This window comes from Peromyscus eremicus, chromosome 2, assembly GCF_949786415.1.
Source record: "Peromyscus eremicus chromosome 2, PerEre_H2_v1, whole genome shotgun sequence".
NCBI classification, from domain to species: domain Eukaryota; kingdom Metazoa; phylum Chordata; class Mammalia; order Rodentia; family Cricetidae; genus Peromyscus; species Peromyscus eremicus.
The window spans coordinates 63,615,381-63,636,417 of NC_081417.1; the positions used below are offsets into that span (position 1 = coordinate 63,615,381).

Consider the following 21,037-nt stretch of genomic DNA (forward strand, 5'->3'; position numbering starts at 1 on the left):
GTGATGGATGGGAACCAGGCTTTCAGCTGTGGCATTGATTTATTTATTCAGAGTAAGTTGGCAGCTGCTAGTGGTTTCCCTGGAAGTGGCAGCAGCGGTGAGCAGTCAGCAGATGGGTGATCCTTTAGCTGGAGTGGGGAGCAGGAGCCCCAGGAACAGGGGTGTTAGCTGAGCCCCATTCTAGGTCGGGTCCTCCCCCTTTGCAGGGCAGCCGAGGGTCAGATTTTTGCACCAGAGAGAACTGACAGGTTCCTGCCTCCTGGCGTACTTCACACTCAGCGGGGAAGTCAATGGGATGCTGAGACCTAGGGAACCAGAGATTAGGAGAGTCAGTACAGTGAGAAGCCACCTTCACGGCATGCCCTTCCCTCTCAGCCACCCTCCGAGAGCCCCCTTTAGTGTCCCCCAGACCCCCTCGCTTAGCTCTCTAGTCCCATAGAAGGACTTCGTAGTTTTCCAAGCAGGAGTGTGTCCCTCCAGATCTACCTCGACTCCCTTTCCTGTCGGTGCCTTCACATCTGCGGTCGCATGCGCTCTTCTGTTCATTCTTGCCTCACAGAAATCTAGTTACTCCCTGGCCATCCCTCAGTCACATCAGTGGCATTCCCTCATTCCCTCTGGCCACTCTTGGTCACTTACGTGTCACAGCAGCCCACACCAACAGGATGCAGACAGGTACAATGGAAGCAGTCCTTGCGGAGCCAGGATTCACCCAGAGTGAAATATTTCCCATCATAGTGGCAGGGGGCTAGGGAAGAATGAATTGTTCTGTTAGTAGGTGAGAATTGGGAGTGTTGGCCACAGTCCCTTCTGGTCTGGGGTAGGAGAGAAGCCATGCATACTAGCCCTCTCTATAGTCCTTCCTGTTTCACAGATCGAAGGACTGAATATTCGAACACAGGGTCACCTCTGAGCCGTGGTCACCACCCCCGTCTTTTCCCTAAGCATCAGTCCACCTTACCTTGAGCTTGGAAGTAACACTTGCTGTTAACTCCCGGGTGCTGCAGGAGCAGAGACACCACCAAGCCGATGATCCTCCAGCCTCCCAGGATCCCCTTGCCCTGTCCAGCCCAGAGCATCCTTAGTGCCATTCCTGCAGCTCAGCTCTCAGACCCTTCTTGGCTTGTGTTCAGATTCCTCTGGCCGGATCCCCTTGCTTTCCTTGCCTTGCTCCTTGACTCTAGGGTTTCTCTCTCCTTGGGCTCCTGTCTCATACCATGGCAGTGCCCTCTGCTCTTACAGGCTGGCGATGTTTATAAAGTGAGGACCCTGGCCCCCTGCTGAGTAGAACTGGACAGGCTGTAACTCCGTTTCCTGAGGTGAGGGCATGAAAACAAGAGGTGCAGCTTTTAACAAGCTGTGAGAGCTGATTCATGCCCCCACACAGCTAGGAGGAGGGAGGTGGCCATGGAAGGGGCACTGGACTGGGCATTACCCCAGCCAGGAGGGGGAGGGTTGAAGGCCCCAGGTGGTCCCCAGATCTTGACCTGCGGAGAGGAAGCATTCCATCAACCCTCCCTCCACCACCAGGGGTGTGTGTGCTGGGATCCCTGCCTGGACCGGAGGGAGGCATTTCCTGGGGATGGCTAATCCTGTGCCCCAGCCAAACCAAGGCGCTGCGGCAGGGTGCAACTGCCAGAGACTCCAGGAGAGCCAGCGGGCATCTGTGTGGAGAGCATGTTTCCTTCAGTTCCGGGGCAGGGTGTCCCTGATGCATCTGAGAAATGGCCACCCTCAGCATTGTGGGAGAGGGGTTCATCCGTGGGCACCCCAAAGATAAACTTTCCATTGTTTTTTACCCCAAATGGGCAGCAGATGCCAGATTGCCCCGTGCCTAGCAATGTCCTACCTCAAAGAGCAGCATCTCTTCTGAGTACCGTAATAGGAATCGTCCCATTTCCACAGAGGTGTCTCCTCTTTCCTGGTGGCAGAATAAGGCCTCGTGGACTTCAGTCTTGGGCATTCTTTGAGTTTTGCAGGCTCTGGAAGGCTGTAGGTGGACTGCTGGGATTCAGGTGGTGGCTCTTACTGGCCATCTGCTTCACACAAGTCACTTCACCTCTGTCCTCCTGTTTCTTCACCTGTCCGTTGAGAGTGGAAACTCCAGCTCGTGGGCTCGTCATGAGATGGCATGTGGGATGTCCTTAGCACCGTCTTTGGCCCGTGGCCCTCAGAAAATAGCCACTGACTGAGGCCAAAGCTCAGGCAAAATGCTGGTGTTCTTCCCTCTGGGAGCCAGTAAGCAGCTCTACTGTGGACTGCACTCTCCAGGCCAACTGCTGCCTTCCACATTTAAGCTCCCAGGTACCCTACTGCCTCCTTCCAAAGCAAATGTGGCCCTGGGAGCCACATGGTTTCAGTCATGACATCTGACGTCCCTCATATCTGGTTTGAAAGGTCATGCTGCTGATTAAGCCGCCTTTCCCACCTCAGTACCTTGGGAAGAGGGTTCGTCTTACCCTCCCTCCCTTCCACTAGCTTTAGGACTCCGTTTTTTCTTATTTGATCCTGACCCTTTTTTCCCGTCATGTGGATCGCAAATCTCCTTTGGGAGCACTTGTGATAATAGTTTGTTACTAAGGCCCTGCTCCAACTGGACTTCTTTTACTTCACTTTCCCACATTTCAAAGGCCCAGTGTTGTTCCAACTCTCCTGCTCCTGCTCACAGACATTTGCTCTGGTTTTCATTCAAGTCTGTAGTCCCATTCACTCCAAGCTTTACTCCATCACCTAGTACAGCACATAGGACTTACTTCTGGCGGGCTTTTTCAGAAGCCACCCTGCCTGCCATCTCTTATTCAGCAGTCACTGTCACCTCTAATTCCTTAGCTGTCTTCCTCCAAGATACCCTTTGCTTTGGCCAGGGATGTGGTTCATTGATGGAGTGCTTGTCTACCGGCTCAATGTCCTGGGTTCTACCCCAAGCACCCCCCCCCCCGCCCCCAAATTGAGTGAAAGAACAAGATTCCCTTTCAGAGGGGTGTCAAGACAAAAGCAAAGGAAAACTTAGCAGGATGTACCTAGGTTAGCTCCTGTGTAGGGGGCATGACTCCCTGCTGTCTTGGTTGGAGAAGGGATTAAAAGGCATGAAGCATAGGGCTTAGAAGTCTGGTCATCAGGTAGCTCTACCACTGCTTTGTGGGGCACCCACCTGAAGGCTGATGCAGACTATTTTCTCAGTAACTACTGTCTAGAAGCGGAAGTGAGTGGGAAGCTAGAGCTCCTGGAGGCGGTGGGGGTCCAGAAGTGGGACCTGGTGGGCACTGGTGTATGACCCACAGCGAACTTTGAAGTGAGAATTTGCCTCCTGGAATGCAGATGAAGCAGGCATGTAGCCTTGGGAACTTCTGGAAGGAGGCTGGGGCTGAGCAGGATTACTTTCTGAGGTTGCAGGGCAGTGTAGAACTGGTTGATGGCCTGGGCACTGCTGTGGATGTGTAGGGGGGTGGCCTGGGCACTGATGTGGATGTGTAGGGGTATCGGTGGTTAAAGCGCAGCCCACTGAGTCTCGGGAGAACAGCTTTTGGGGCAAGGGGCAGGGCGGGAGTCGGGATAGGGGTTGGCACCGGCCATCTGTGCAGGGAAAGGAAAACATCGGCTGGTGGGGGCCGGGCTGTGTTCCAGCCGTGCAGGCAGGTGTGCAGAGTGGGGAAGTGAGCACATTCCGGGGCTGAGTCACCCCACGCTGCTGCCCGCCTTGCCCAGATGGGACAGAGCATGGCCTTTGAAGATGAGGCCTCTGGGAGATTGGAGGTCAGGAGCCCGGGGAGGGGAGGGTCTTAAAGGAGCCCAAAGAAATCACGGAAGGGGCTTTCTGCACAGCTGGCACCACAGTGCAAAATGCAAAGCCCCTAAATTCAGTTTGTTTCTGCATAGAGGCAGTCAGGCAAGGTAGAGCCCCTGGGAAACTTGGGGGGAGGGGCAGAGGAAAGATCCTGCAGTCTTCCTAGAGAGAGGAGGATCCAGAAAAACCGGGAGGCAGATGGTGAGGCTCAGGCTGGGTTAGTCTTCTGAGAGCAAAGCATCCACCATCCCAGCAGGTAAGGTGTGTGTCCAGAGGCCTGTGTGAAGGAGAGGCTTCAGGGAGATGGAGAGTTCGGTTATCTGGATCTTTGCAGTAGTTCCTGGCTCTGAAAAGGCTTTCTGTGGTGGAGAAATTATGTTTGGATTTCTCAGGTACCCTGGAACACCATGTAGGCCGGCACAGCAAAGGTGTGGATGGTGTGAAAACAAAGTAATCTGTCTACTGTAGTAACCAGCCTGCCGTTCAGTACCCCATCCCAGGCCCCCAAAGCAAGACTGTTAGGGTTGTTTCCATATAACCAGCCCTGTGCCAAGAAAACTGGGTTGCCACTAGCACGAGGCCAGCTTGGGCTACAGAGTGAGACCCTACCTTAAAAAACAATTTACTCTTACTGAATTTTAAAATAAAATCTTGGATAAAAGTTGAAAACCAATGTTATGTGTTTGACTTAATACCAAAACTTAAGTCATTAAGATTAGTTTTTTTTTTTTTTTTTTTTTTTTTTTTTTTTTTTGGTTTTTCGAGACAGGGTTTCTCTGTGTAGCTTTGCGCCTTCCTGGAACTCACTTGGTAGCCCGGGCTGGCCTTGAACTCACAGAGATCCGCCTGGCTCTGCCTCCCAAGTGCTGGGATTAAAGGCGTGCGCCACCACCGCCCGGCTAGATTAGTTTTATGGAGGCTGGAGAGATGGTTTGGGGTTTAAGAGCATTTATACTTGAAGACCTGGGTTTGGTTCCCAGCACTCACGTGGTTGTTCACAACCATTCATAATCCCAGTACCAGGGCATCTGACAGCCTTTTCTGATTTTGGGCACCCAGCATGCCCATGGATGGAAAACACTCACACACATGAGTAAGCCTTAAAACATTTTAAAAAATTAGTTGATTATATGGCCGAACCTGGTGGCTCCTGCCTCTGCTCTTGGGATGGGGAGGCTGGGGTGGGAAGATCATCTTGAGCTGGTGAATTCCAGAACAGAAAGAGAGAGAGGAGAGGGAGAGAGAGAGGGAGAGGGAGAGGGAGAGGGAGAGGGAGAGGGAGAGGGAGAGGGAGAGGGAGAGGGAGAGAGAGAGAGAGAGAGAGAGAGAGAGAGAGAGAGAGAGAGAGAGAGAGAGAGAGAGAGGGGTGGGGTGGGGTGGGGTGTATGATGTTGAGTGTTTTTCTTTCTGATCTGGAGTCCTGGGGCTTTTGGACTGCACTGAACTCTGCATATCCGTCTTGGTTCTTATCAGCAACACACTTCTGCTTCCCTTCCCTTTAGTTAATTGTCTTTATTTTTAACCTTAACCTTTCCTCCACAGCCCTTTAGCCTGTCCTGTGCATTCTGACCTAAGTAAAAGATTCCTTGGGATGGGCATCGGATTCCAGTAGGCAAAGAAAAGCGGGTCACAGTCCCGCCATGTGTGCTGGGTTACCGACTGTCTAGTGTGGACTGGTAGGCAGCCCTAAGTTGCTGTGTTTGCTGTGTGGCCCACAAGAGGAAGACAGCTGTCTAACTCACAGTCGTGTGTCTACAGCACAGCCACTTACCGTGACTTCTAAAATGGATTTGTTTGTGCTGTCTTGGAAACAGACACAGTCTATCTTGATCGTTATAATGTGTGCTATCTTGCCCCAAAGGCAATCGCAAGGGTTAGGATCTTTGTAATTTAAAGAGCATTAAACTCTGCAGTTGTGTTTGGTCCCAAACAAGAAAATCTGGGTCAGTTAATGAAAAGAAGAAAATGTCCTGCTTTGGGCCCTGCTCCTCTGTCTCATGGTGTTCCAGCCCCTGCCCTGCCTCCTTCCCAGTGGTCCGGGCTTTTATTTCTTCTTGCTCTGCTGGACATCTTGAGAGGAAAACTCCACACCAACTTCCTCTGCTATAAATTTTCTCCTTCCTCTCATCTCTTCATTTCTTTCTGCCAACATACACCGCTACTTCTTCGCGCCCCCTTTTTTAAAAGCCCATGGCCCTCTTTGGCTCTTTCCCATGTTTAACACCCTTGTTGAAATGCTCTGTTTTTCTTTGATGTGTCCTTGGGCCTCTAAAAGGCTCTGCTCTGGTTGTTTACTCTGCATGCTCCATTTCTGCCTTCCTTCCTCTGCTATCACCTGTTTTTCTTTTTTATTCTAGATCATTTCTAAACTACTTTTACCACAGCTGTTACCTTTTCCTTGCAATTAAAATTCTTCCTCCAGATACAGTAAAAGATGTTTGTGTTTCTATTATTATTATTACTATTTTATTAAAGTTCTCAGTGGCTAGAGATGTAGCTTGATTAGTGTGCATAAGCCCTGGTTCAATCTCCTCCAGCACCATCTGGGCTTGGTGCATGCCTGTAATCCAGCACTCAGGAGGTGTAAGCGGGGTGGTCAGATGTTCAAGTTCAGCCTCAGCTACATAGCTCAAGGCCAGTTTAGACTAGTAAGAGCTTGTCTCGAAAGAAAAAAAAAGCATTTTCAGATTCACATTTCCTGTAAATTCTTCTCTCAACATGATGTGTCCAGAATTATAGTAAAACAGGTACTTTAAATTGGCCTTGATGGTCAGCATTGTGTGAAGAGTTCCATAATTCTGGTACTGGATCCTAAGTGCTTCCCAAACAAAGATGCATCATGTATCTAAGTGAATGAATGCTATAATATGCATATACACAAATAACAGCCCAAAGCAAATATATGTAAATATATATTTAGTATATCACCTTACAGTCAAACAAAATACATTTTTGGGATGGAAGATGACGTTGGCTGAATTTATAGTTACGAGTTTAACAGACAACCTCTTTTGGCATTCTGTATTCAGCCTGGAGAAGGGTGAGAGGGCAGTCATATGCACTTGAAGAAACTTCGCTGAGGAGGCTGAGTTTCAGGAATTAGGATGTAAGGCTGTGGTGAATGGCAGGAACATGGATAAGGGTGCACACTTCTAAGAGTGTCGGATTGCTGTGTCCAAACAGCCCAATATTCTGACAGACTATGAAAGATCTTTCTGTAGCCCTGACTGCAACTACGATCTGTCTGTTCAGACTCACTGAGGCTGAGTATGGTGTAGGCTAAGGCAGGAGGATTGCCCTAAGTCTGAGGCCAGCCTGAGCTATAGAGTGAGCTCCTGTCTCAAAATGAAAGTTCACGTTGAAATTTCCCATCCTGTCGCTGTACCATTGGAACCATTCTTTTCATAGTTTACATTATTTTTTGCTTGTAAGTTATTACATTCGTGGTAGTTCCTCCCACCAATAATCTCCGACTAACCGCTGTTAGTCCTTGTTGACATCCCTATTCATCTATGTATGGACTTTCTCTTTCTACCTTGCTGCATTACCTGATTGTAATAATGGTCACTTAAAATTCCATTTGTAGCTCTTGCCTTTCTTACATTTGTAAATTACTTATACTTTTATTAGTTCTTTGAGAATTTCACACATACATACAATGTATTTTGATCACCCCACCCCCACCCCGCCTCTCCTAACTCCTCCCAGGTCTACCCTATTCCTATTTGTGTGTGTGTGTGTGTGTGTGTGTGTGTGTGTGTGTGTGTTGTTGTGTTTTGTTTTGTTTTTTTGAGACAGGATTTCTCTGTATATCCCTGGCTGTCCTGGAACTCACTCTGTAGACCAGGCTGGCCTCGAACTCTGCCTGCCTCTGCCTCCTGAGTGCTGGGATTAAAGGTGTGCACCACCACTGCCTGGCTCCCTATTTCTGAAAATAGACTTAAAACTAGATTACTAAGAAGGCTTCCAGTCTTTTATTTGATTTATACTTCTACTCACTGCTGCCAACAGTTTGCCGGGTTGTCTACTGAATGGAGCAGGTTGCTGCCGGCTGAGGCAGAGGCTAAGGCAGAGGCTGCCGGCTGGACTGTTACATAGCTTTTGTCACTACAGAATTGTGATACTTGTCTGTTTTTTTTTTTTTTTTTGCTCATCTCTGAATTTTTCTCTTAGTTCTTCTGTTGGAAATAATTTGGGAGAATTATTATTATTATTTATCTATTTGTTTTGTTTTTGAGACTATTTTTATTTATTTATTTTGTTTTCTCTGTGTACTCTGGCTGTTTTGGAACTCACTATGTAGACCAGGCTGGCCTGCCTCTGCTCCCAAATTCTGGGATTAAAGGCATGTGTCACCACTGCTCAGCTTAATGTTCATGAATTTATATCTTATCCTTGCTTGGGGCAATGCTAATTTCTGTATCATTCCAATTTCAGTATATGTGCTGCCAAAGTGATCATGACAATTATTTTTACAACATGACTTGGTTTCTGTAATTGTTTTTGCTTTGTATTTTGTTTTTGTGGTGTTTTGTTTTGTTTTGAGACAGTCTCACAATGTAGTTCTGGCTAACCCAGAACTTTCTCTGTAGATCAGACTGGCCTTGAACTCACAGAGATCTACCTGTATCTGCTTTCCCACAATGCCAGGAAGTTATCTTACTTTTTGAGACAGAGTGTCTCACTAAACCATTTTTGCTCTGCTAGACTGGCTGTATTCACCTGTCCCTGTCTCCTTAGTTCTGGGACTATAGGGGTACACCATCACATCTGGCTTCTACAAGGGTGCCGGAGAGCTAAATGTGGGTCCCCACGCTTGTGTGGCAAGTACCTTACTCACCCAGCTGTCTTCTCAGTCTAGAACTACTTTTTAAAATTAGGTTTTAAATTTTATTGTATGTGTATAGGTGGTTTGCCTATGACTGTGCACCACATTTGTGCCTGGTGCCCACAGAGGCCAGAAGAGGGCATGGGATACCCTGGGACTGGGGTTAGAGATGGTAGTGAGCTGCCAGGTAAGTGCTGGGAATCAAATTTGGGTCCTCTAGCCGAGCAGCCAGTGCTCTTAGCCACTAAGCCATCTTTCCAACTCCCCAGAAACTACTGCTTGTGAATTTCATTAAAGAGATAGGAACGGAGATGGGGACAAGAGACAATAAAGGGATGTGAGTAGGACAGCAACTAAAGAGAACGAAAGGAGGATGGGACACCAGGTGATGACCGTGTAGGGGCATGAGGTGACCGTGTAGGGACATGGCTGCTGCGTCTTCATGGACGGAGCGTATTTATGCTTAGAAGTCTGGCAAAGGGATGATAAGCCTCTGGATAGCAGAATTGGATGCAAAACAAGGAGCCAGAGAAATGGCTTGGCAATCAAGAACACTGGCTGCTCTTGCAAAGGACCCAGACATGGTTCTCAGCACCCATGTGACGGCTCATAGCCGTCTGTGACTCCAGATCTGTGAGCACTGTACACAGATGATGCACATACATACACGCAGGCAAACACACACATGAAATAAAAAGAAATCTTTTTTTTTTTTAAAGAAAAATGCAAAACTTAAAAAGCAGACCAAGGAACTATCTTTAGAGTCTACCAGAGTAGCTTTGGGGTGTGTCTCAGCTTTAGGATCTGGAATGAAAAGAAAAAACGTTAGAGATTTCTTCAGAGGAATGCTCAAATAATCTCCAGGTCAGTGTTGGTAGCATGTCTGTAACCCCAGCGCTTGGAAGGCTGAGGCAGGAGGGTTGCCTCAAGTTTAAGGCCAGCCTGGGCTACATAAGTATGGGGTCAGTCAGGGTTACACAGTAAGACACTGCCTAAAACAGCACAAAACAAGACCTAGTGTCTTTGACACCCTTGGTAGGAGACAGCCTCATGAACTTGTAGGCTCCTGAGCTCTTCGATGATCTGCTAAGTCGGAAATGCTAGATGTGAAATCCAGAGATCTGAATTTTATATGACACTCCCTTCCACCGGCAATCAAGTAACTCTTCTGTCCTAGGCCTGACCCTCCTGTGCCATAACTGTTACCTTGCCCACATTTTCCCCCCCACACTTCTTCCTGGTGCTCCAGCTCTGCTTCCGCTCTCGGCCTCTGATGCCAACGCAAATAGGGAGGCCTCAGGTTACCAGGGCAACCAAAGCACAGGAAACCATAAAGGTCCAGCACCCCCACAGGCATCATGGCCAATAGCTGTGCTGCTTGCTTTTTTTCTTAGGGACTAAGTCATGCTTCTTACACGCTTTGTCCCATAGTCCCGAAGCTAGAAGGTACCCCAGCCCACACCACACCCTGACTTCCTGAGGTCGTGGGATTTATTGGGTCTGGTGAGGGACAGTGAATGAAGCTTTTGTTCCAACACTGCTATTTCATATTGCCTCGATAGCAATCAGATTGCGTAGTAGTGAGAATCGTATTTCCCTGAAGTCTGGTTAGATCACAAGCTTGGATGGCAGGATGCTTCTATCTATTTACATTACCGATTCCTATTTCATTGAGCCTCGAGTCTTGAATGTTTTTTTCATCCCTCCCCCCAACTAGATGTCTTCATAATTTCCTTGGGACCAAAAGTTTTAGCTATCTACTTTTGATTCACCGAGAGCAGCAGCTACTGTTTAGCCTGGAAAGAATAGTTGCCAAATGTGGGTTCTGTGTACGTGTCACTATCCGAGCTAGCCGTTTGTGCAAGAGCACTCATCTAGCATACGCTCTTGTAAAGCCACGAGTAAATGAAAATCTACTTGCACTTAAATACTTGAAAATGTTGAATTGAAGCCGGGTTTGGTAGCTCATGAATGTGATCCCAGCACTCAGGAGGTTGGAGCAGAAGGATCACTATGCATTCAAAACCAGCCTGGGCTAGATAGCAAGTTCCAGTACAGCCTGAACTAGAATAAGACCCTAGTGTATGCGTGTGTGTGTGTGTGTGTGTGTGTGTGTGTGTGTGTGTGTGTGTGTGGTATTTGTGTGTGGGGTGTGTATGGTATGTGTGTGGTATGTGTGTGTAGTGTGTGTGTGTGTGTATGTGTGTGTGTATATGTGTATGTGGGGTGTGTGTGTGTGTGTATGTGTGTATGTACATGTGTATGTGGGGTGTGTGTGTGTATGTGTGTGTGTATGTGTGTGGTGTGTGTGTGGTATGTGTGTGTGGTGTGTGTGTATATGTGTATGTGGGGTGTGTGTGTATGTGTGTGTGTGTGTGGTATGTGTGTGTGGTGTGTGTGTGTATGTGTGTGTGTGTGTGGTGTGTGTGGTGTGTGTGGTGTGTGTGTGTGTGTGTGTGTGTGTGTTGGGGAGTGGGTGTTGGAAGATCTGAAATGAGGAAACAGAAGGTCATCTTCATGGACTATTCATGGCAAGAAGGAACAAGGGAGAAGAGGTAGTGAGGCAGACGTGAGAGCTCTCTTCCTGTGAAGGTGTACAGGATGGACTGGATTCCCTTGCTTTAGCTCCAGAAGGTAGAACAAGAGCATTTTTTTTTTAATGACTGCGATGGAGAGGAATTTTGGCTTGACAAGGAAGACCTTCTGAATAAGGATGCTAGGTTAGCCTGTCGGTGGTGGCACATTCCTTTAATCCCAGCACTCAGGAGGCAGAGGCAGGAAGATCTCTGTGAGTTCAAGACCAGCCTGGTCTACAGAGTGAGATCCAGGACAGCTGGGGCTACACAGAGAAACCCTGTAGCTGGAGAGTTTTCTCTCCTGGTCCCACCAAGCCCCGGCAGTCCAACAGCCCACTTATAAAATAAACACACAGACACTTACATTATTTAAACTGTTTGGCCTAATGGCTCCAGCTTCTTGTTAACTGTTCTTATATCTTAAATTAACGCATTTCTATAAATCTATACCTTGCCACGTGGCTCGTGGCTTACCGGCGTCTTCACATGTGCTTGTCATGGCGGCGGCTGGCAGTGTCTCCCTCTGCCTTCCTGTTCTCTCAATTCTCCTCTCTGTTAGTCCCGCCTATACTTCCTGTCTGGCCACTGGCCAATCAGTGTTTTATTTATTGACCAATCAGCAACACATTTGACATACAGACCATCCCACAGCAAAACTCGGCCTCAAAAAACAAACAAACAAACAAACAAATAAATACATAAATACATAAAAAGGATGCTAGGTTAGAGTAAGTAAAAATGATTAGGGAGTGGATTATCTGGGTCGTGTATATAGGTTAGATCAGGGCTTATATAGAAGTTACCATTTGCACAGGTTCAGATGTTTGGGGTGTTAAATTGTTATAAGGAGAGTCAGGCAAATTTAACAAAACTCAATTCATTTTTTCTATTATATGACAACCTCATGACAACTATTCAAATTTATTTTTATTTGCTAAGACAGGGTCTTATCATGTAGCCCCAGCTCATCTGGAACCCACTCTGTAGACCAGGCTGGCCTCAAACTCAGAGATGTGCCTGCCTCTGCCTCTGCCAGGATTAAAGTCATCATCACCATGCCCAGCTTCAGTTCAGCATTTTCAAGCATTTAAGTGCAAGCAGCACTCGATAATTTCTTTCTAGGTATCTCTGCCAACTTTACACCTTGGGCCATTGAATAACAGAACTGGTAAGGTCTTCAGAGGTTCCTGAAGCTTTCCCTCCGGACTCCTGGAGGCTCAAGAGTGCCCTGGAAGTGGCAGAGAGGAGCGGGACAAAACCCTGGGGCCTTTACCCTTGCTCCAACCAGAACAATCTTGCTTTTATTTTTTTTTTTTATTGTGTGTTTATATGCCTCCTGTGTGGGTGTGGGAGCCACAGTGTACATGTGGAGGTCAGAGAACAACTTTATATAGTCGGTTCTCTTCTTCTACCTTCGTGCGTTCTGGGGATTAAACCTGGGTAACCAAGCTAGTGTCTCACTGATCTTATTTGTTTTGCAAATTAGATTTCCTTCAAGACTTTTTTTTTTTCCAGAAAAAAGGGGAACTGTTAAAATATAAGTCAAAGCCTCTGATATTGTAATATAATTTTATTGACAAAGAAACTGAGATCTGGAACAGGGAAACTCTATCCCAAAGGCCATACAGCCAATAAATTTTACAAGTGGCCTTCAAATCTCACCACTATTTTTTTCCTGGTAGTGCTGAGGATTGTAGGGGTTGTGTGTATGGTAGCTAGTCAGGTGCTCTGCCATGAAACTGTATCCCTTGAGTCTACAACTCTTCTAATTAGAGATTTCCTCTTTCATTTTACTAATTTACTTTATGATTCACCAAAACCTTCTGCCCAGATTGCTGGCCACCACTGTAATCTAGAACAGCATTGCTTCTGATCCTTTATTTATTGAAACAGGGTCTCACTATGTATTAACTATTACCCTGTCTCCTTGCCATCCAGTCTCCCTCTTGCTCTATATTACTTATACGATTGCTGTCTTTGTTTGCATATGGAGTTGGGGGGTTTTGAAGCAGCTTTACTATGTAGCTTCTTAGGGTGGTTGGCCTCCCCACCCTGCTGCCTCTGCCCCTCAGTGCTTGGATTTCAGGTCCTTACTCCCCGCTGTTTTTGCAGCTCTTGAAACATCGCCACACCTGAGATTCCTCTGCTTAACAACCTCCTCCACATGCGCACCATGCACTGGGTCCCTGTCACGCACACATACAATGAATAATAATAGGAATAATAACAGAGGTTAACAAAAAGAGCCATCCATCTATAGTGAGGACGGAAAGGGAAATTATCAGAACATGAAAAGGGAAATGAGACCCTCTGGGGTCTCATTCAAGCCTCTCATTAGCTGAAAAGAATTCTAGTACAATTAGCATGTACTGTTAGGCTGCCAACAGAGAAATAATACTCGTGAGCATGCTCCTCGCCTGCCGAGTGTGAGTGAGCCCAATCCATCCTACTGTGACTCATTAATGGGCTATATAGTAGTGAGATTAACTAGGGGTTGAATTTCGGGCCTCATGCATGTCAGACGATGCTTGACCTCTGACCTCCACCCCCAGCCCCGTATATGCAATGTGCAGTTTTTCTTCAAAGGTGGTAAGATGAGAGAAAATATGCCAGGTTTGCCGGCACATGCCTGTAATCCCAGAACTCAGCAGGCAGGGACAGCATGATCTAAGTACAGAGGCCAGCTAGAGCTACACAGCAAGACCCTGTCCCAACCTCCACCCAAACAAATAAATGCCATGGCTCATAAAAAGCTGGATAGCAGCATGGAGAATATAACCCTACTTGTATCAAACACGGTACATTTTTTTTAAAAAACCAAGAATGAGACATAAAATTCTCTGGACGAGATCATCAAACTGGACACAGACATTAGTTCTGACGAGAGGGAAGATGGCGGGGTGGGGTGGGGGGGATGACGACACACACAGACAGGAAAGGAGAAGGGAGAATTTGAAGTATTTCTTTCATTGTTGTTACTGTGCGTGAGGTGGTGTGTGCCATTTATGCCACAGTGTGCCTGTGGAGTTGGTTCCCTCTTTCTACCCTTCTGTGGGTTCCAGGGACGGAGCTTGGCCAGGCTTGCAGGGCGGCAAGTGTCTTTACCTGCCGAGCATCTCTCAGGGCCCTCAGGCCCTTGTGTTCCAGCACTACAAGTTGAACCCAGTGCCTTGCTCATGACAAGCAAGCACTCCACCATCGAGCCATGTCCCCAACACTAAAGTATTCATGTCACTACTCTAAAACTTGTCACGGAGGGAGGGGGACCTAAGGAGCCAGGCTTCGAACCGACAAAAGAGGGCTTGCCAGCAGGGAGTACTCAGCAGCCTTCCAGGCTCTTGCCAGTGCGGATGTTTGCCTTGATTCTTCTAGCAACGAGCAAGCTGAGATGCCAGCGTGATTTGGTTAGGTGCCATCCTTGTCTCTGGTAGCGAAGAGCATGTGTGCTGTTACCGAATTCCCAGCACCCACGTCTGGCAGCTCTGACCAGCAGCCCACATTTGTCTGGACCTCCACTTCTAAGGGATCCAACACCCTCTTCCGGCACCCAAGGGCATCTACATATACAACCCCCGCCCCCCCACCCCCCCCCCCACACATAAAAAATAATGGATGTTTTTAAAAGAAGGAAAAAAGCAAAGACTAAAGGAAGAACCCTAGGGAGCCCTCATGTTCCAGTTGAGGGAGAGAGTGAAGAATTTTATTCTTCCAACAAGGTCAATACATAGAGCGGGGAGAAAGGACATCAGAGGACTCAGAAAGAATCCCATCAGCCTGCCTTTCTTATCTATACAACTTGATCTTAGTCTTTTTTTTTTTTTTGTTTGTTTGTTTTTTTGTTTTTTGTTTTTTGTTTTTTGAGACAGGGTTTCTCTGTGTAGTTTTGGTGCCTGTCCTGGAACTCGCTCTGTAGCCCAGGCTGGCCTCAAACTCACGGAACTCCGCCTGGCTCTGCCTCCTGAGTGCTGGGATTAAAGGCGTGCGCCACCACCACCCGGCAATCCTAGTCTTTTTCTACTTTACATTTTTGTCTAGCCAAAGCCCCTCTGGTGTGGTTTTAACACGTGCTGAGGGTTGAGAGCAGCGAGGTAAGGGACATGTGAGAGGGAGGAGGTAGGGTAGTCAGTGGGTTTAACCTTGGTCTTTCTTTTCCTGTGTCACCAAGACTGACAGTCTAATTGGTTAAGAAAACCCACATCCATCTAGTTGTTCTAACAACCTGCGTGTCCAGCTGGAAACCACTCTTCCGTGTGTTGTGTATCGATTATGACAGAGTCGTGTCTGTCCATCTCCCGCCGTAACATCTACCAGATGATTCCCTGGGAAGGTTCAGGACCCCGTCCGTTATGCAGTCAACGTGTCCTGCTTTGCCATAATGGAGAGTGTTTACTTTGGGAGCATTAATCTTCTGAATGAGGTCTTACTGAAACTCTTATCGGAGCTTGGGGCTGGTCTTTAAAAAACAGATGTGACAGCTTAAGTATGTGGTCCCAGACTCTGGAAGCTGAACCATGAGGATCTGAGTTCAGAGCAAGCCTGGGCTATGTAGTAAGTTCCAGGAAAGCCTGAACTACAGAGTGAAACCCTATACATAATACATAAGTAAGTAAGGTTAACTCATGAGAGGGAATACAATTCCCCTAACCTATTGTCTCCCCTGAACAAAGAACCTCTCTTTCAGAAAGCCAAAGGAACAAGGCTAACCCTGTTCTAAATACCTAACAAACATTTGCCTTGGTTTCTTCGGGCCTACTACAAGTGATAACTCCTTAACTGCTTCAGAATAATTGTTTTTTAAAAACTGTACCAATATACAATTTACACTCAGCAGATTGTAGGAGGCTTGAGACAAAACCTCACCCTGTCACCCAGGCTGGACTAGAACTCACTGTATATCTCAGGCTAGTCTAAAACTCAGCGATCCTCCTGTCTTAGCCTCTCCTGTGCTGGGATTACAGGCACGCGCCACCATGCCCAGTAGTGCACCCACTTTAACGTATGATGTGGTAAGCTGACAGAGGAACATGCCTCTGTGCCTATGTATTCATCTAGTGCCCGGTAAGGACACAGAACATTTCTGTTCCTCCTCTCTCTCTTTTAAAAAAATTCATTTTTTATTATGTGTGCACCTGTGTGGGTATGAGCATGCGGGTGCAGATAGTTGTGGAGGCCTGAGGAAGGTGTTAGATCCTCTAGGGCTGCAGTTCAGGCAGTGTAAGATGCCCAATGTGGGTGTTTGGAACTGAACTTGGGTACCCTGTAAGAACAATACACGTTCTTAACCAGCCTCCCCCTCCTTTTTCTTTTCTTTTCTTTTTTTGTTTTTGGTTTTTTTAAAAAATGATTTATTTACTTTTATTTTATATGCATTGGTGTTCTGCTCACATGCGTGTCTGCATGAGGACGTCAGCCTCCCCTTTTTTGTGTGTGATAGAATCTTGATATGTTGCCCAAACTCAAGCAACCCCCTGCCTCAACCTTTCTCGTATCTGGGACTACAGGTGGGTACCACGGTGCCCAGCTCTGTACTATCCTTCAAAGCCATCCTCTTCCACCCCGCCCCAGACGTCTACTCACACCAACTCTTTTTGTTTGTTTGTTTGTTTTTCAAGATAGGGTTTCTCTGTGTGACAGCCCTGGCTGTCCTGGAACTGGCTTTGTAGACCAGGCTGGCCTCGATCTCAGAGATCCACCTGCCTCTGCCTGGTTAGATCTCTGTGACTCCATTTACATGAAGGTCAACAACTCTATAAAAATGTAAGTCAGGTCACTTGTTATGGTGGCGCACGCCTTTGATCCCAGCACTCAGTGGGCAGAGGCAGGCGGATCTCTGAGTTCAAGGCCAGCCTGGTCTACAGAGTGAGTTCCAGGGCAACCAGGTTACAGACAGAAATCCTGTCTGGAAACAACAACAACAACAACAACAACAACAACAACAACAACAAAACACAAACAAACAAAAAACTTCCCCCCAGCTGGTGCTCACCTTCTTCCTTTTCTTCGGCCCATTTGGTTTTTGAGGCAGTCTCCCTCCCATGCGGCTGGCTTCAGAACTCACCACCCTCCTGCTTCAGCCTTCTGCGTTTTGGGATTACAGGTGTAAGCCACCTTGCTCAGCTTTCAAAAAAATTATTTATTTATTTTTTTAATGGTATCTTTTGAAGAGCCAAAGTTTTAAAATTCTGAAGTCTAATTTATTGCTTCCTTCGGCTAATTATTGAATTTATTTTTTTCTTCCACAAACAAAAGTATGACACATCCTCAGCCCTTTTAACTCAAGAATTTTAAAACCACACTCTGCTGCCTTTCTTATTTACATATTATTTTTACTTGGTTTGCTTTGTGGGGAGGGAGGAAATAAATTTATTGCTGTTGATGTCACTTTCTCCACACATCCTCCAGGCGGTCTTTTCTTTGGGGAATCACATTGTCGTGTGGCTTTTTCAGGGCTATGTGAGCAAACATTTCTGCACTCCAGATACGGCACCGAAGACCAAAGGATTCCCTACAGGAGCAGTTTCGTCAGGCAGTGAGTTGAGTTTCCTGGGGTCACTTACAGGAATCTAGGTGAGGGGTTAGTTGCAGGCATGCAGGTGACTTGAAGGCGGCCACATCACCAAAAAGTCTACCTTGATGACTTATGAAAACTGCATCTCTTTAGCTCCTGGCACAACTTGCTGGCAACTCATCCATTCTGAGAGTCCCCTCTCCCAGTGATTGTTTCGATGAGCTCAGGAAAGGACCTGGTGACTCTTGGAAGTGTAGGCATTTTGTAAGCCTTGGAAGTCCCCTGGATTTTCTGAGTCTTAGGAGGCTTCCTCTTCCGTCCAGGAGGAACTAGCTACATCACGCCATTGGTATTTAGCAATCCCCAAATACCTTATCTGTGTAGCACCCTGTTTACACCCAACAAGCAAGTCATTGCAGAAGGTATGTGTGAGGTGACAGGTGATGCCATGACCATGGGTGAACTCACCTGGGAAGCAAGCCCTGCCAAAAGCATGTAGAACTCCAAGGACAAAAGAAGCCTTGTGGGAAAAGCCCACACACTTCGGGGGAGGAAGAGGAATTCTGCAGTGAGAAGTCAGATGGACTTTGGGCGGAGAGGTGACTAGGGGTATGAGCTATTGGAAAAGTCATGATAAGAGTCCCAGGAAAGAAGTGACTACCAGCACTATCAAATGTGATATCAGTGTCTTAGACATATGGTCATCTCCCAACGCATAGAAGACTTCATCTAGGTCAGTGATTCTCATCCTGTAGGTCTCGAACCCTTTGGGGATGACTCACCCTTTCACAGGGGTCGCCTAAGACCATCAGAAAACAGACTTTTTTAAAAAAAATTTTCTATTTTTTAATTACACTGATGATATTCATTAATTACACTCATGATATTAATTACATTTGTGGTATTCATTGATTACATTCACAGTATTCATTCAACAATTATATTTATGATATTCATTAATTACATTAATTGTATTGATTTATTACATACATGATATTATGTCCTGATACTACTGTCCATTTGTGGGGTTTTTCCATCACACAAAACAGAGATTCTGTACTTAGGAAATCATTGCTCTATATTCCTTTCTTCTCTGTCTTGAGATAACATCTAATCTTTCTGTCTCTATGAATTTGTATATTCTATATATTTCATGTAATACAATTCTATAGTACTTGTCCCTTTTTTGAATGTAAAAACCTTTTATGTACAACTGCAGGAGAAATAATACTCAGATAGCCTGAACATAATTATAATTTAAAAGTCCAGGGTTATATTAAACAGTAAAATATTTTCTCTGTAGAAAATAGTATAAATGATAACATTTCCCAATAAGCCCTTTTAAGCCAAATGATAGCTGAGTTATACATACAAATATTGATTAGATTCTGGGATACAGAAGAAACCTATCTTCATCTGTTCAGAAAGCTATGAAAGCAGAGATATTTACATTATGATTTATAACAGTAGCAACATTACAGTTATGAAGTAGCAACAAAAATGATTTTATGGTGGGGGGGGTCACCACACCATGAGGAACTGTGTTAAAGAGTCGAAGCGTTAGGAAGGTTGAGAACCGCTGCTCTAGATCATTTGTAAAAAATTTACATTAGACAAACAAATCCTAGTTACATATTTAATTGTTTATCTACTTTTTATTTTTTGAGACAAGGTCTTACTCTGTAGCTCAGGCTGGCCTTGAACTTGTGAGTAATCCTCCTGCCTCAGGCTTCCAAGTGCTGAAATTATAAGTATGAGCCACCTTGCCTGGTCCTTCAAAACATTTTTTTTTTTTTTGGTTTTTCAAGACAGGGTTTCTCTGTGTAGCTTTGCGCCTTTCCTGGAACTCACTTGGTAGCCCAGGCTGGCCTCGAACTCACAGAGATCCGCCTGCCTCTGCCTCCCGAGTGCTGGGATTAAAGGCGTGCGCCACCACCGCCCGGCCAAAACATTTTTTTTTTTAAATCTTGAGACAGAATCACTTTACGTTGCCCAGGCTATCCCTAAACTTTCCCTGTAGTCCAAACTGACTTTGAACTTAAGGATCTCCTGCCTCAACTACCTGAGTAGCTGGGATTATAGACATGCACCATTGCACCCACCTTCAGCAAGTATCTATTGAGATGAATACAAACAGTGGTGGGGTTGTCTCCCGCCCACGCCACCACATGACAGACCAGTAGTGGGGACAGCTCTTCCATGCTCACAGTATCAGGGCTGGCTCACCCATACCTCTGCCAATGGGGTTGGCTCTGGTGTGCTGCCCACTGGAGGTGCAGGGCCTGCTCTCCCAAGTGTTGCAGCTGGTGGCAGGCAGGGGCAGCTATGTAAGCTGCCCCTCTAACCTCAGGGCCAGCTCTCCCACCTGCCTCAGGTATTGATGGGCTGCAGTGGGGCATGGGGGGGCATCTCTCCCCTGTCCATGCTGCCTCATAATAGATGAGTAATGGGGACAGCTCTCCAATGCTCACAACTTAGGGGCTGGCTCACCCACACCTCCGCCCATAGGATTGGCTCTATTGTTCTGCCCAGGCCAGGTGCAGGGCCAAGAGCAGTACTCTCTTGTTTTTATTTTTGTTTTTCTTTTGGTTTTTTGAGACAAGGTTTCTCTGTGTAGCTTTGGTGCCTGTCCTTGAACTCACACAGTAGACCAGGCTGGCCTTGAACTCACAGAGATTCACCTGGCTCTGCCTCCAGAGTGCTGGGACTAAAGGCGTGTGCCACCACTGCCAGGCCCAAGAGCAGTACTTTTTTTTTTAATTAAGATTTTTTTTTTTATTCATTTTGCATACCAACCACAGATGCCCTTCTCTCCCCCGCCCCCCCCCCCCCCATCCTTCCCTCCCAACTCACTCCCCATTCCCTCCTCTGAATAGATAAGGCCTCCCATGGGGAGTCAGCAGAGCCTGGGTACATTCAGCTGAGGCAGGTCCAAGCCCCTCCCCCTGCATCAAGGCTGTGCAAGGGGTCCCACCGTAGGTAGTGGGCTCCAAAAAGCCAGCTCATGCACCAGGGATGGATCCTGATCCTACTGCCAAGGGACCCCTTAAGCAGATCAAGCTACACAACTGTCTCCCATATGCAGAGGGCCTAGTCTGGTCCCATGGAGGCTCCACAGGTGTTGGTTTAAAATTCTTAAGTTCCCACTAGTTTGGTTTGGTTGTCTCTGCATGTTTCCCCATCATGGTCTTGATGCCCCTTGCTGATAGAATCCCTCTTCCCTCTCTTTGACTGGACTCTCTTAGAAAGAGCAGTACTCTTAATGCCTAAGCTACTTCTCCAGTCCTGAGATAAAAAAAAAAAGTGCTCTTTTATCCCTGTGGTATTTATGTAGCCCTGAC

At 46.7% G+C, this 21,037-nt stretch overlaps 1 protein-coding gene across 1 annotated transcript; it reads right to left on the reverse strand.

Annotated features, from left to right (window-relative positions):
* Positions 1-51: 51 nt before the first annotated feature.
* Msmp (microseminoprotein, prostate associated) lies at positions 52-1,238 on the reverse strand. The gene is made up of 3 exons (XM_059254220.1): positions 962-1,238; positions 640-748; positions 52-305 (listed from the first exon to the last, which is right to left on the reverse strand). The coding sequence occupies exons 1-3, from the start codon at positions 1,089-1,091 to the stop codon at positions 125-127; spliced, it is 420 nt and encodes a 139-aa protein (XP_059110203.1). The 5' UTR covers positions 1,092-1,238; the 3' UTR covers positions 52-124.
* Positions 1,239-21,037: the final 19,799 nt, after the last annotated feature.

Coding starts and splice junctions, on each gene's coding strand:
- Msmp (XM_059254220.1), bottom strand. CDS start 1,091: ATGGCACTAAGGATGCTCTGGGCTGGACAGGGCAAGGGGATCCTGGGA. Junction 749..961: donor GTGTTACTTCCAAGCTCAAG/GTAAGGTGGACT, acceptor ATTCTTCCCTAG/CCCCCTGCCACTATGATGGG. Junction 306..639: donor GGTGTGGGCTGCTGTGACAC/GTAAGTGACCAA, acceptor CTGGTTCCCTAG/GTCTCAGCATCCCATTGACT.